The sequence below is a fragment of the Mesoplodon bidens genome, assembly GCF_964165515.1.
Source record: "Mesoplodon bidens genome assembly, chromosome: X".
In the NCBI taxonomy this organism is placed as follows: Eukaryota; Metazoa; Chordata; class Mammalia; order Artiodactyla; family Ziphiidae; genus Mesoplodon; species Mesoplodon bidens.
Window position 1 is genome coordinate 94425734 of NC_138163.1, and position 14041 is coordinate 94439774.

General features: G+C 53.8%; 1 protein-coding gene across 6 annotated transcripts in view; it reads left to right on the forward strand.

The window, feature by feature from the left end:
• Positions 1–9087, forward strand: part of IQSEC2 (IQ motif and Sec7 domain ArfGEF 2) — a 76362-nt gene extending 67275 nt beyond the window's left edge. For 3 of the 6 annotated variants that reach the window (XM_081222454.1, XM_081222455.1, XM_081222456.1), the window contains 7 exons: positions 145–284; positions 1041–1166; positions 3051–3150; positions 3707–3868; positions 5476–5649; positions 6137–6186; positions 6778–9087. In XM_081222454.1, coding sequence (XP_081078580.1) covers positions 145–284; positions 1041–1166; positions 3051–3150; positions 3707–3868; positions 5476–5649; positions 6137–6186; positions 6778–7743 — 1718 coding nt within the window. In that variant the 3' untranslated portion in view covers positions 7744–9087. The remainder of the gene's footprint in view (positions 1–144; positions 285–1040; positions 1167–3050; positions 3151–3706; positions 3869–5475; positions 5650–6136; positions 6187–6777) is intronic. The other 3 variants (XM_081222450.1, XM_081222452.1, XM_081222451.1) reach the window with 1 other exon arrangement.
• The last annotated feature ends 4954 nt before the right edge of the window (positions 9088–14041 follow it).

Genomic DNA, 14041 nt, shown 5'->3' on the forward strand with positions numbered 1-14041 from the left:
CCTGACCAAGGGACCGAGGGTGCCCACTCCCTCCAGTCCTGGCCATTGTTATGGCCCACGCTTGGGTGTGGGGTGTTGTGGAGAATCCCTGCCACCCACTCCCCACGTGTATACTATATATTCCTGTGTATTCCCTCCACCCAGGGGTTGACAACGGTGAAGACATCCCCCGAGACCTCCTGGTGGGTATTTACCAGCGCATCCAGGGGCGTGAGCTGCGGACCAACGACGACCACGTGTCCCAGGTGCAGGCCGTGGAGCGCATGATTGTGGGCAAGAAACCGGTAAGCGCCTTGGGAGACTACAGAAGGGACAGGGTTTGGGAGGTGAGTCCATGCCCCTTTCTGAGCCCCAGGCTCCCCTCAACTGCTGAATGGAGTGGGTGGTGATGCATTCCTCAGGGGTGGTGGGGCAGGTTGAGTGAGATGCTCTGTGGGAATGCATCTGGCATATGGCAAGGCACATCATGGGTGCTGTATAAACATTAGCATCCTTCACACCTCTGGTTTTGCCTGTCCATCCCGAGTGAGCAGCCAAGATAATAATTAGCTGATGACCAAAGCCAAGAACAAACATTTACAGATGCCTTTCCACTGAGCCCAGCATTTCGATTGGCACCGGGGACACAGATATGAATAAGATGTGATCTCTGTCCTTGGAAGCACTCCCAGACCGGGTGGGGAGGTGTCAGACAAAGACACGATACCTTCACCTTAGAGTTAGGTTAATTTTGGGGAGTACACGGGAGGGAGAGATCATTTTCAGCCCAGGGAGATCAGGAATGGCTTCTTGGAAAAGAGAACCCTGGAACTGGGGTTTGGAGGAGGGGTGGAACGTGGCCATAGGGAGCTGGGCAAGAAAGGCATTCCAGACACAGGGAGCTGCAGGGACAAAGATAAGCCGAGGCTTAGTTGCTTAGACTCGTGTGTCAGAGTGACGGTGATATGTACCAGAGGTGAACTTCCTCTTGCAGTTAATGTTAAGATGCCTGAAGCTGGTGGGCTGGCCTTGCGGACACCCGTTTCTTCATGCCTGTCTAGGTCCTGTCTCTTCCTCACCGTCGACTGGTTTGCTGCTGCCAGCTCTATGAGGTGCCAGATCCAAACCGCCCACAGAGGCTAGGGTTGCATCAGCGAGAGGTCTTCCTCTTCAACGATCTCCTTGTGGTATGAGCACTGAGGGGAGAAGGAGGGAAGGTGGTGAGCTTGGACCCCGGGTCTGGTGTGAACCGTATTAACATTGGTGGGTGGAGGCGTGGCAGGTAAGGAGCTCTGCCATGTGACCTGAGTGCCTCTGCCCCGCCTTTACTTCACCATTTGGAGGGTCCATTTGGAGGTAGTGACAGCCACACGGGAGCAGAAAATGTGAGGACCAGGGCAGATGACAGGCTTACAATCTGGGAAGTGGTAGAAAAAGTCCCTGCCCACCTCAATAGCCCAGTGGGTTGGCTGGAGGAAGTGAACCTGTGACCCTGGGGTCAGTCTGAAACCTTCCGGCGGTCGGGCTGCTTGAAGTGCTTCTTAAAACCAGGCTCATCACCAGTGTAGACGTGTGTCTTTTAGAACTAGGACTCTGAGGACTCGGCGGGTGGGAAGGGAAGTTCAGGGTCTCCTGTCCAACCTCTTACCCCACGCAGGAGCCAGCTTCCTGCATGGCCTTCTGTTTGCATGAGTGCAGGCACAGAAGGCTGCCTTCCTCCAAGGCAGCTGGTTTCCCGTTCAGACAGCTGTGACTGCTAGAATCTGTCTCCCAGTGGGAGACAATAATCTTCACTCAACCCTTGGGATCACAGAGAACAAGTGTTCTCCCTCTGCTCTGAGACAGCTCCTCAGGGGCTTGAGGACAGTGACCTGCCCTCCCTTGGTCTTCTCTCCTTTAGAGCAGGTCTCCCAACCTCGGCACTATTGACATTTGGGGCAGGTGTGGGATACTCTGCTGTGAGAGCTGTCCTGTGCACTGTAGCATGTTTAACGGCATCCCTGGTCTCTACCTACTAGATAGCAGTAGTACTCCTCAACTAACAGTGTCTCCAGACATTGATAAATGTCCTCTGGAAGGCAAGGTCACCTCGAGTTGAGAACTGCTGCTTTAGATGAAGCTCCTCCAGTGCCCTCTCTGAGCCTTTATTTCCTCCTCTGTGAAGTAGAGCTAATCCCTATCTCAGGGTTGTCATGGGGATGAAATAAGAGTTTAGATGCGGACTAGCCTAACCCAGAGGAGGGCCTGGCCCACGCAGGTACTGAGTAAATGTTTCACCATCCATCATGTGCTGACAACTGTGGGTGCCCAGCCCCATGCTAGGCACTGTGGATGCCCAGCCCCATGCTAGGCACTGGGTTCCTAGAGATGAGGGAGACTCGGTCCTCATTCTCGGGGAGCTCACAGTCTGAAGGGCCAAAAAGATGCTTCGCATAACTGTGCACTGTAACCATCCTGAAATCAAATCATGTGCTTTTAAACGCCCTTTGCAGGTGGTCTGAGGTGTTTACAACCTATGTTAGCTCAGTCCAGGTGCCCAAGTACTTGATAAAGACCTTGGGTTGCTGAGAAGAAGACTCGTTAACTCTATACGTTGCTTTATTGAAGATTGCTAATGTGCCCCGGGTCTGGTCCAGGAGGGCAAGATACATGAAAACCAGACTCCTCTTGGCGCTCCCAGTCCAGCAATCACACATTCAGAGCACTCTCCTAAAGCCTAGCGGTGAAAGGCACCGAACCAGCACTCTGGAAGCTCAGAAAATGGCGGGAAATCTATGTGAGGTGTTAGAACAGGCTTCCTGGAGGGAGCAGCATTCAGTTAGTTCCTGTAAAAATCGAAAGTGCCTGTTGTGCATCATCATTACATCAGGAACTTGCATTTTTCTCCCGTCTTTCCTGTTCTGCTCCACAAGCTTCAGTTCTCCCCAGCTTGTGGGTCTGTGTGTTTGTGTCTATATGTCTGTTAGTGGCGGTGGGGTAGAGGGGAGGGCAGCTGCAAGCAATAGGTGCCATGTGGAAATTCCCCACCCCAAACCCTGCCTCTTGTCTTTTTTTCCCCACCCCTGCCGAAGGTCACCAAAATTTTCCAGAAGAAGAAGATCTTGGTGACATACAGCTTCCGTCAGTCCTTTCCCCTCGTGGAAATGCACATGCAGCTCTTCCAGAATTCATGTGAGTCCCTTCTTGGATCCCAGCATCCCAAGAGTCTCTGCCATGGCCCTCATGCTCATCCTTTCTCCACACCAACCTCCAGTTTCTGGACTCCTTTACAACTGGGCTAAGGTCTCCAAAGCACCTACGTGGTCCCAGGATGTAAGACAGGCCAGGGTGTAGTATGACTTGTGCCCTGGGGAGCTCATGGTCTGGCAGAGAACTGCAGCATGTATGTTTTTTGCTGGGCCAGAGAGATGGCGATCATGGTATGCATTGAAGGACTAAGCCAGAGGAGCTTTGATGGGTGGCCTTCTGGGCAGCAGAAGCAATGTGAGTAGAGGTAGAGGCATGAGAAAAGGGGTTCTAGAGAGCAGCCAGAGTTCAGTCTGCCTTTACAACCCAGGGCCATGACTACCAGGAGTTTGGGGGCTTTGGAGCAAAGGGGATCTGCTGCTGCTGCTGCTCACGCAGAGAAGAGGCTGGGTCAGAGTTGGACGTTAGAAAAAATTGTTTCACATATGGGCCACCTTGCTTCAGTCCTGACAGAGGTGCCTGACCTCCCCCCTCCCCACAGATTACCAGTTTGGGATCAAGTTGCTGTCTGCAGTACCCGGCGGGGAGCGCAAAGTCCTCATCATCTTCAACGCCCCCAGCCTCCAGGACCGGCTGCGCTTCACATCCGACCTGCGAGAATCCATCGCTGAGGTGCAGGAGATGGAGAAATACCGCGTGGAGTGTGAGTAGCCCAGCCACGTCTCCTTTCCCGTCTCCTGATACAGTGCCTTGGCAAACACTAAGAATCCTGTCCTCTGAGAAGCTCAGAGTTGAGGGTTAGCTTGTCCAACCTTCCTACCCTCATTCCAGGAACGCTTCATCCTCTGCTTGAATAGCTTCAGTGACAAGGGGCTCATTAACCTCTCAGCCTCAGATTATTACTCCAAGCCCTAATTATGAGCCAACTCTTCCTTCTATTGAAAGGCAGCAGGGAAAAGAATCAGGGTATTGGAGGTAGGACTCTAGGTTCAGATGCCAGGTATGCTACTTATTATCTGGGTAAACTGGGGCAAGGTGCCTGACTCTCTGAGCCCCAATTTCTTCATACATGGAATTGGGGTGGTGAAATCTCCTTCGCAGGGTTGTGGAGATTCAATGACGTAAGGTGGAATGTGTGTCCTACATGTTCGTAGGACATGAGTGTTGAACATTCTAGGTGTCCGACAAATGTTAGCCCCCTTCCCAGCCTCTCCTTTCCTCTCCCCACATTCTAGTTCTCGAGCTGAGTCCTGGTGACCCATCCTCCCCGCCTCCAGGGGCCATATCAAGTCATTTTGATCATATATGATGGAAAATAGTGATTACATCTCATTCCTCCCAATGCCCTCTAAGTTTTCTCTTCTCCAGGCTAAGCAGTCACAGTTAAGTAACATGGTGTTAAGGAGAAAGAGGCAGGCAGAGAAAGACAGAGACAGAGACAGAGGCAGCGGACAGCTCCTCGGTGAGGCCCTCACAGTTCCAGGGTCTGCTGTGCTCCTCAGCAAGGCGGGGTCACTCATTCAGCTCACCAGATCCTTGAGACCCTGGGGACATTCAGAGAGAGGGTGAGCATGCCAGGCTGAGGGGAGGGTGATAGACAGAAGTCTCCGTGACCTCCGCAAGGAGGCAGGAGTGTAAGGCTGAGAGTATGGGCTCTGTACTCAGGCAGACCTGCTTCCAGAATGTCGGCTCCCCCACTTCCAGCTGTATGACCCTGGGCAAGCTCTGTGACTTCTCGGATTCTCAGTTTCTTCCTCTGAAAACTGGCTACTAATACTTACCTCTGAACTGGTGTAAGGATTGAGAGAGATCGAGTACGCATAGCACCCAGCATACTGCTGGCACATGATAGATGATTTGATTCCCTTTGGTTTCCTGCTCCTGTCCTTCCAGGAGCCCTCTGCTCGGGAGCAAGGTATCTGAGAATGGAGAGGGCTCTGGAGTGAGTGCCCTTCGCCATAGGCTCGAAGGGCCTTCCTGCCCCTCCTGGGGACAAAGCAGCCAATGTAAAGCTCAGTTTTGAAAGGTAGGGGTGGTCTGGGAGAGCAGGCAGGGAAGGGGAGAGGAGCCGGAGCAGCAGACACCGAGCGGGACGAGGAGAGACTGAGCCGGAGGAGATGGCACAAGACGGGCTGGGCGCCACAGTGCTTAGGAGATGTAGCTGAGGTTTGGCTGTCCAGGGGGTGAAGCAGGAGGCCTGAGGACAGAGCAGGTGAGGAGGGGGAAGGCCCACGGAGGGCTGGGGTCAGTCAGGTGGCCTCTCACTCCTGTCCCTGACCTTCGCTCCCTGTCCCCCCACCTGCCACCCAGCGGAGCTGGAGAAGCAGAAAGGTATGATGCGGCCTAACGCCTCACAGCCCGGAGGGGCCAAGGACTCGGTGAACGGCACGCTGGCCCGAAGCAGCCTGGAGGACACGTATGGGGCAGGCGATGGGCTCAAACGGGGAGCGCTCAGCAGTTCCCTGCGAGACCTCTCTGATGCAGGCAAGTCTCCCGGGGCCCCTGCCCAGGCTGGGGAGCCGTGGGACCGGGTGTCCTCTTCGCCTCCTATCACTGACCGCCAGCCTTCCTTGCACCCGCCACACGTGCACGCACCCTGCCTTCATCCAGAGCCCTGGGTGCCACGCCGCAGGGGGCCTGGGAGCCGGGTCAGAACAGGCGGAGCCCAGGGTTTGGGCCAGGGAGCGTGAACGGGGCCACAGTCTTAGCCCCGCTCTCTCACCGCTCCACCTCTCCTCTCTTTCCTCTTCTGTCTGTCCAGCACCACCTCTCCTCCTCCTCCATCTTTTCCTCCTCTCGCTCCTCCTCCTCCACCTCTCCTCCTCCCCACCTCCCCCTCTTCAGCGGGGGAAAGGGAATAGGGGTGTCTGTCCCCGGGAGGGGCCCAGACCTGGTGCCCAGCTCTGGAGCCCAGCAGGGTGGGGAGGGGGGGTTGCTGCTCTGACGCTGGGCTCCTTGCTTGTGGGTGCAGGGAAGCGGGGGCGGCGTAACAGCGTGGGATCGCTGGACAGCACCATCGAAGTAAGTGCCAGCTCCTGCCCCACTTGTCCTCTGCATGAGCCCTGCCCCGCCGCCCGTGGAGCCCCAGAAGAGGAGGGGACCTCTTCCCTGCCGGGAACCCTGCGGCTACCTCTCCCAGCCAACCACTCTCTCAATCTGTCCTCAACTCTGTCTGTCCTCACTCTGCCTGTCTCTCCGTCTGTCTTCCACTCTCCCAAGCCCCCTCTCAACCCCAGGGCCGACTCCAAGTAGTGGTGCCCTTGGAGTTGGGCCCAGAGAAGCTCTTACCTCCAAGTCCTGCTCTTTGACCCTGAGCAAGTCACTCCGTCTCTCTGGGCCTAACATGCTCCCTGTCTGCAAAATGGGGATGAGGAGGAGGTACTGCTAACTCTTCCTCTCCCAGCTGAGGCTCAGATGAGATAGTGAATGTGACAGCAAAGCTCTGCAAGCTGGGGCCGCTCCATGTACAAGTCCAGGCCTGTGACTTGGTTTTCATTATGCCGTGGGGTGGTCCTGTCTCCCCAGCTCCAGCCCTCAGGGACCGGGTGGAGTTCAGGGTTGGGGGTTTAGGACATCTAGACCGGCCTGACTTCCACCCCTCCCCCCTTCCAGGGGTCTGTTATTAGCAGTCCACGCCCTCACCAGAGGATGCCACCTCCGCCCCCACCCCCGCCGCCAGAGGAGTACAAGAGCCAGAGGCCCGTCTCCAACTCCTCATCCTTCCTGGGCTCCCTATTTGGAAGCAAGCGGGGCAAGGGGCCCTTCCAGATGCCACCACCGCCAACAGGCCAGGCCTCTGCCTCCTCTTCATCTGCTTCTTCCACCCACCACCACCACCACCACCACCACCACGGTCACAGCCACGGCGGCCTGGGGGTGCTGCCTGATGGGCAGTCCAAGCTCCAGGCCCTGCATGCCCAGTATTGCCAAGGACCGGGACCGGCCCCGCCCCCCTACCTCCCACCCCAGCAGCCCCCTCTCCCCCCACCTCCTCAGCAGCCCCCGCCCCTGCCGCAGCTGGGCTCCATCCCACCGCCTCCTGCCTCAGCTCCTCCCGTGGGGCCGCATCGCCACTTCCATGCCCATGGCCCAGTCCCAGGCCCCCAGCACTATACCTTGGGCCGGCCAGGCAGAGCTCCCAGACGGGGGGCCGGAGGACACCCTCAGTTTGCTCCACATGGCCGCCACCCCCTGCACCAGCCCACCTCCCCCTTGCCCCTGTACAGTCCTGCCCCCCAGCACCCTCCAGCCCACAAACAGGGCCCCAAGCACTTCATCTTCAGCCACCACCCACAGATGATGCCAGCAGCGGGGGCTGCTGGGGGCCCTGGATCCCGGCCACCAGGGGGTTCCTACTCCCACCCCCACCACCCCCAGTCACCATTGTCACCGCACTCACCCATCCCACCCCACCCCTCCTACCCGCCCCTGCCCCCACCCTCACCCCACACCCCACACTCGCCCCTGCCGCCCACCTCCCCCCACGGCCCACTGCACGCCTCTGGGCCCCCTGGCACGGCCAACCCACCCACTGCAAACCCCAAGGCCAAGCCAAGCCGGATCAGCACCGTGGTCTGATGAACGGAGAGTGTGAGCTGGGGACTAGGGAGGTCTGGGGAATCTGCAGGAGGGGGGCCTCACACCCTCTCTGCTTCCTCAGTTTTTCCAAAACATATATACACATAGACATGTCCTCCCCCCCACTGCCTCCCTGCCTTGGGACCCCTCCTCTAACCCCCAACAGTCTCTATGGGATTTCCTTCCAGATTCGAGACTCCTTGCCACTTGAAGCCTATACGCAAGGCTCTCAAGCTCTGGGGAGTGGTGAGGACCTTTCAGAGAACCTCGTCCTCTTTCCTCTCTTCACCCTCCCCCCTCCCTTTCCCTGGAGGTCTAGTTGGGTGGCCTCAGACCTCCGGGCCAGTGTGAGCTCCCTGTCAGCTCTGGCTGGTAGGGAAGGGCAGGTGTTGGGAACAATGAGGGTGAAGGCTTCCCCAGGGCACCTCTGGCCACGTAGGGCCAGGAGGGAGCTCTGTAGAGTTGTGGCCAAACCTCAGCTGGCTCGGCCCTCTCTCTGACCTCAGGGCCTGGCCACGCACCTCCATGTGTCTCTCCACCTGCTGGAGGACATGGAGTGTCAGTGCACGCGGTGGGTGGGCCCCCACTTATGCTGGTCCCCAGGTGGGGCAGTGCTTCCTCTTTGGAGCCAATCTCTGCCCTCTCTCCAGTGGGCCCCAGCCCAGACCTCTTCAGCTTCAGGACCTTGCCTCTCCTTGCAACGTTCATATCCTGATCAAAGTCCAGACAGGTTTGGGGCGCGGGGGCTCAGGTCTGGGATGAGAAGGGCGCTGCCCTCCCTCACCCATATTGCATGCCCCCCATTCCCTCACACCTACCCCACCTACAGCTGAAGACAATGCACTTTATAGATATTGCCCACACACACCTTGCTGGGGCAGGGCGCCCAGCATCAGCCCTGGGGAGAGGGGCTCCCAGAGGGCCACCGTGAGCCTGAGATGTCCTTCCTGAGGCAGAGATTGGAGCCATCAAAGTGGGGGCTGGGAGCCAGGATGCCTGAGTCCTTCTGTCCGCCAAACTCTCCGCTGCCTCTCCAGCCCTTTTACAGCCCTGTTTATTTATTATAAATATATTTTTTACAAGCCCCAGCTCCTCTCCTTGCCCCGCATATCCAGCTCCTTTCTCAGCTCCTGCCTCCCTCTCCCCTCTCCACCATGGGCTGCAGTACAGACAGACAGCTAGACCCTGGCTGTATGGAGGGCCAGGGACCCCAGGGCTTGGGGGTGGGGAAGAGCAGCAGTGGGAGGGGCTGTATGGAGAGGAGCTGGGGTTTAGGCATTGTCTTTTTTCCTCCTTGTATATAAGAATGTATATTTGATGCCTCATAAAAGACCTTGTGCTCACCTCCCGCCTCTGCCTCCTACTTGTGCCCCCTCCCCCACAGTGGAGCCCCGGGAGAGAGGCCTTAGCCCAGGGAGGTGAGGCGCTGATGGTAGAAGCTCAGGCAACTGGGTGGGTGAGATGCTTTGGTTGGGTGGGAGGTGGGGGTGAGGGAGGTTTTCCTGTCTCGTTTCATTAACGATCTGCATGACAGATCAGAGCGGCAAGGGTCTGGGCTTTGGAGTTGATCCAGTTCAGATCCTGGGGTTTTCCCTTCCTAGTGCCCTCGGGAAACCGAGTCTCTGTTTCCTCAGTTGAAAACTTGGGGTGATAAGCCATTGCCACGTGGGATTGTGATGAAGGGATGAGGTAACGAATGTCCAGCAGCCAACATGGAGTAGGTGCTCAGCAAGTTAGTTCCCTTCTCTTCCTTTCACAGGTTGGATACTTCCTCTGCTCTTGTGGCATCTATTCTCACCCTTCCTGTGACTGGCCAGGCTTTGCCCTGGAGCCCTCTCTCCTTCCCCACAGCTGGGCCACATTTGTGTCCTTAAGGGTGTGTGTGGGGGGGGGGGGATGGTGACCTGGGCCAGGAAGTGGGGTCTAGATACATCCGTTTTAAGAGCTCTGTGTATGTACTTGGGATGTTAGATAACAAATAGTTGAGCTCCATTTAGTTTACAGAGGAGGGGTCGGGCCCAGAGAATGGAAGGGTCTTTCCCAAGGTCACACAGCAAGTCAGGATGGGGTGTTCCTGACTTCTAGTCCAGGCCCTTTTCCAGTGCCCAAAACTGCCTCCCTATAAAATGGACATGTTTCCAGCACCACTAATCATGTCCTGGGTCTCGGCAGAGCCTAGGAGGAATGGGGGACACTGGCTCTTGGTTAGGGTCAGCAGGGTCCCCAGAAGCAGCAGTCAGTAAATATTTGGAGGGCCTTGTTAGAGTGTGGAATGGCCTCTAAGAGGGAGCAGTTTGGATGGCCCCACCCTTAAGCAGCTGGGATCAGTGTCTTTGTTTTCTTCCTCATACGCACATTTAAGCAAAAGCAGCAGTTGGGGCCATCTAAGCATTTGGTCCAGAACCAAGTCCAGTCAGCAGTTTTTTTGTTTCTTCCCTGGTGGACCAAGCTGGACTGCCTTTGGCTGTTCCCACTTCTCCCACCTTCAGCCTGATGCTCGTTTTGTCTTCCCAAAGCTCAGCTTTTAGTACTCAGTCAGACTTGACTGTTGCCTTTGGCAAGTCACCTTGTCCCTCAGAGCCTGGTCTTTCACCTGTAGCATAGGGATAATAGTCTTGCAGGGCAGTTGTTAACAGATGCATGAGAAATGCCTACCTCCTGCCAGACACACAGTCAGCTGTTCTCGGCCACCTACAGAAACAAGTACAAACTCCTTTGCCTTGACGTTGGAAGTCCTCCACCACGTGGCCCCGGCCGATCTCCGTAATCCTCTCATTTCTTGCCTACACATTGGCCATCCACTCACCACTCCCTGAAAAGATCTGTGTGTAATTTCCAAACTCAGTATTTTACCTGTGCCTTCCCCGCTGCCAGATGTACTCCCCTAACATCCTTGATGAAGGTTTTCTCTCAAAGTGCCCTTGATCACGTTCTCTGGGGTCCCTCACATCATTATCTATCTTCCCCACTAGGCCATAGCTGGCACAGGCATGACACTGGTCTGAATCACCTCTGTCCAGAGTATTGCCCAGCACAGTGCTTGGCACAGCACAGATGACACTAAAATGTTTGCTGACTTGAATGAATGAACAGTTCTTTCTAAGCTAAATCTTAAAGTAGCTTGGCATTGGTTGATTTACTGATTGATGCAAGCTTTCAGGCCCCTCTGGAACCCCCTCATGCTCCTCTCAGCTCTCTCCTACCTTCTCCTCCTCCTCCCTTCCTCTCTGCAGTCCCAGCACTGGGCCATCCCTGCTCGACCCTCCCCCTCTCCCTGGAGGCTCACCATCCAGACTGTGGCGGGGTGTTGGGCTCCTCACCTCCCCATTTCCCTGAGGACCTGAAGACAAGGAGTTCACTGGCTGTCCTCAAACGTTCTACTGCCAATCTCTTTTTTTTTTTTTTTTAAGAAGATGTTGGGGGTAGGAGTTTATTATTTATTTATTTATTTATTTATTTATTTATTTATTTATTTATTTATTTTTGCTGTGTTGGGTCTTCGTTTCTGTGCGAGGGCTTTCTCTAGTTGGGGCAAGCGGGGGCCACTCTTCATCGTGGTGCGCGGGCCTCTCACTATCGCGGCCTCTCCTACTGCGGAGCACAGGCTCCAGACGCGCAGGCTCAGTAGTTGTGGCTCACGGGCCTAGTCGCTCCGCGGCATGTGGGATCCTCCCAGAGCAGGGCTCGAACCTGTGTCCCCTGCATTAGCAGGCAGACTCTCAACCACTGCGCCACCAGGGAAGCCCTGCCAGTCTCTTTGGCAATGTGGATGAGGAGGGATGACACACAACACAGGACAAAGGTCCTAGAATCTCACGGAGTTCTTATCTTTATCTAGACCAGTGCTGTCCTGTTATAAGTCTTTCTGTGATGATGGAAATGTCCTGTACCTGTGCTGTCCAATATGGTAACCCCTAGCCACATGTGGCTATTGAGCACTTGAAATGTGGCTGGTTGCAACTGAACTGAGGAACTGAATTTTAAAATTTAAATTTAAGTAGCCACATGTGGGTACTGGCTACCATACTGGGCAATGCAGGACAAGACTTTCAGAAGTAGACAGCCTGGGGGGATGATGTCAGTACAGTAGTAATAAGTGCAGGCCCAGAAGGAAGCACAGCATGTGTGGGAGCACAAAGAAAGGGGAAAACCCAACTTGGGGCAGGGGTCAGGTAAGCGTTTCTGGAACCGCTCCTTTAGCTGAGTCTTGAAGGGTGAGTAGGAATTAGCCCAGTAAAGGAGGGCATTTGTCAGAGGGAGCAGCATGTGCAAAAGCCTGGAGGTGTGCGAGTATGTAATGTTAGCGGAATAATGAGAAAGGAATGCGAGAGGGCAGCCCAGGTGGTGGGCATGGCACATCCCAAAGCAGAGGTGAGCAGTCCCCATATCCTCATTCCTCTGTTGCCAACAGGTTTTCTCACCCAGGCCTCAGGCCTCCGGGGTCTCCGTAGAAGCTAAAGAAAGACCAGGTGACACATTGGGCTACATAGTGGCTCTGTTGTAAAGCTATTATTTTTCCCTCTGTAATTAATGAGTATCTTGAGGGGAGATGCATTGGCATTATGTAACTGTCTTGTTACTCCTCAAACTTTCACTCACCAGTTTTAGCATTTGCTGATGGCTCTTGAGGTTGCCAAATGGTGACTGTCCAATGCCATCGTTTTTTTGACATGGATTAGTTGGCTCTCCAGTGTAAAGGAGAGCTTTCCCTTCTCCTATGTTTATGTATTTATATTCTCATGGACCATGCTTGTCTATCATTTTCAGTGAGTTATAACACATTAATGTCATTCTTTATTTTGATGTTCAAAATGTCCCAGATTTGGCCAGCAAGAGGCTTCCAAGCTGGCTCCTGTGTCCTTTTGGCAGGTCTCCATCTTTCCTTGAGCGCTTCCTTGTTTTCTGGCACCACAAGATGCTCCAGGCTCATCTTGTACTTTCCCTGCCCCAGCCCTGGAGTCAACCATTTTTTCCAAGGAGACCTGGAAATGCCTGGTTGACGATGGCATCTAGGAACCAAGATTTGGGCATTAAGTGTTACAGCTACGTTTTCAGGCTTTGCCTTTTTATTTGGAAAAGGTTTGAGCATCTATTGATGATTTTCTAACTCCATCATTCTTTGAAGGAAGAGCTTTCCCTTTTCCCTCATTTTATTTATTTCTATCAGTGTGGAGTCACGGATTTTTATTTTACTCAATGAGTTATAATCCACTACTATCATAATTCATTTGGAATTATCATTATTTTGAATATATCATTTTATTGTTATGCATATGTATTAAGCACATAATATGCATCTATAGTTCTCCTTCTCCCTCTCTCTCTCTCTCTCTATATATATATATATGTATATATATATATATATATATATATATATATATATATATCTCCATAAATTCACATAGAGACCTTGATATCTTGAGGAGGCTCTTTTAATAATCTAGGCTAGAGATAGTAAATGGCTCTCATGGGGAGGAGAAGATTAGAAAAAGGCATGGGGAGGAGGGGGTAAATTTCACAGCTATTTAGGAGTTAGAACTCACAGCTCATACCTACTTCAGAATTGGAAGGGACCCTATTTTACAAATCAAGAAAATGAGGCACAAAGTCACTATACAGTTCATCCAGAAAACGTGGATGGAGTGAGTGTGGTCGAAAGCACAGCTGAGCGTTCCAATCACTGCTCCGTTCCAGTTCCATGCCAGACCCTCTCTTCCAGGTGGGTGGGTGAGGCCAACCGAACCCCCAGTCCAGGGTGAGCTCCCTGCTGCTTCCCAGTTTTTAACCCTGCAGTGCCCAGACTCAGGCAGGTCTCCAGCAAGATCCAAGGATTGAGAAAGGATTCCATTTCCTGAGCACCTGTGGTTTGGAGGGGGGAGGGGGCACCATCTGAGATTTTTACAGGCAGAATTGTACAGCAGTCAGACAGACTTGGGTACTCTGCCACTTACTAGCCATGTGACTTGGTTAAGTTTATACTTCTCTGAAATTCAGTCTCCTCATCTGTAAAACAGGGATAACAATACCTATTTCATAGCACCTGGCCTTTGATGAATGGTAGTTATCATGATCTCTAATCTTCATAACTACCCTGTGAGGAAGGGTTTACATAGTCTCATTGGATAAATGAGAAAATCAAGGTTCATGGAGGTGAGGTACTTGGTAGACCTCAGTAGGTGAATGTCAGCTGCAAGAAAGCAGGGACCATGTCTGTCTTGGTCACCATTATATTCCCAGGGCCCAGAAGAGTGCTTGGTGCATAGTAGGAATTTGATAAATGTTTATGAATGAATGAATT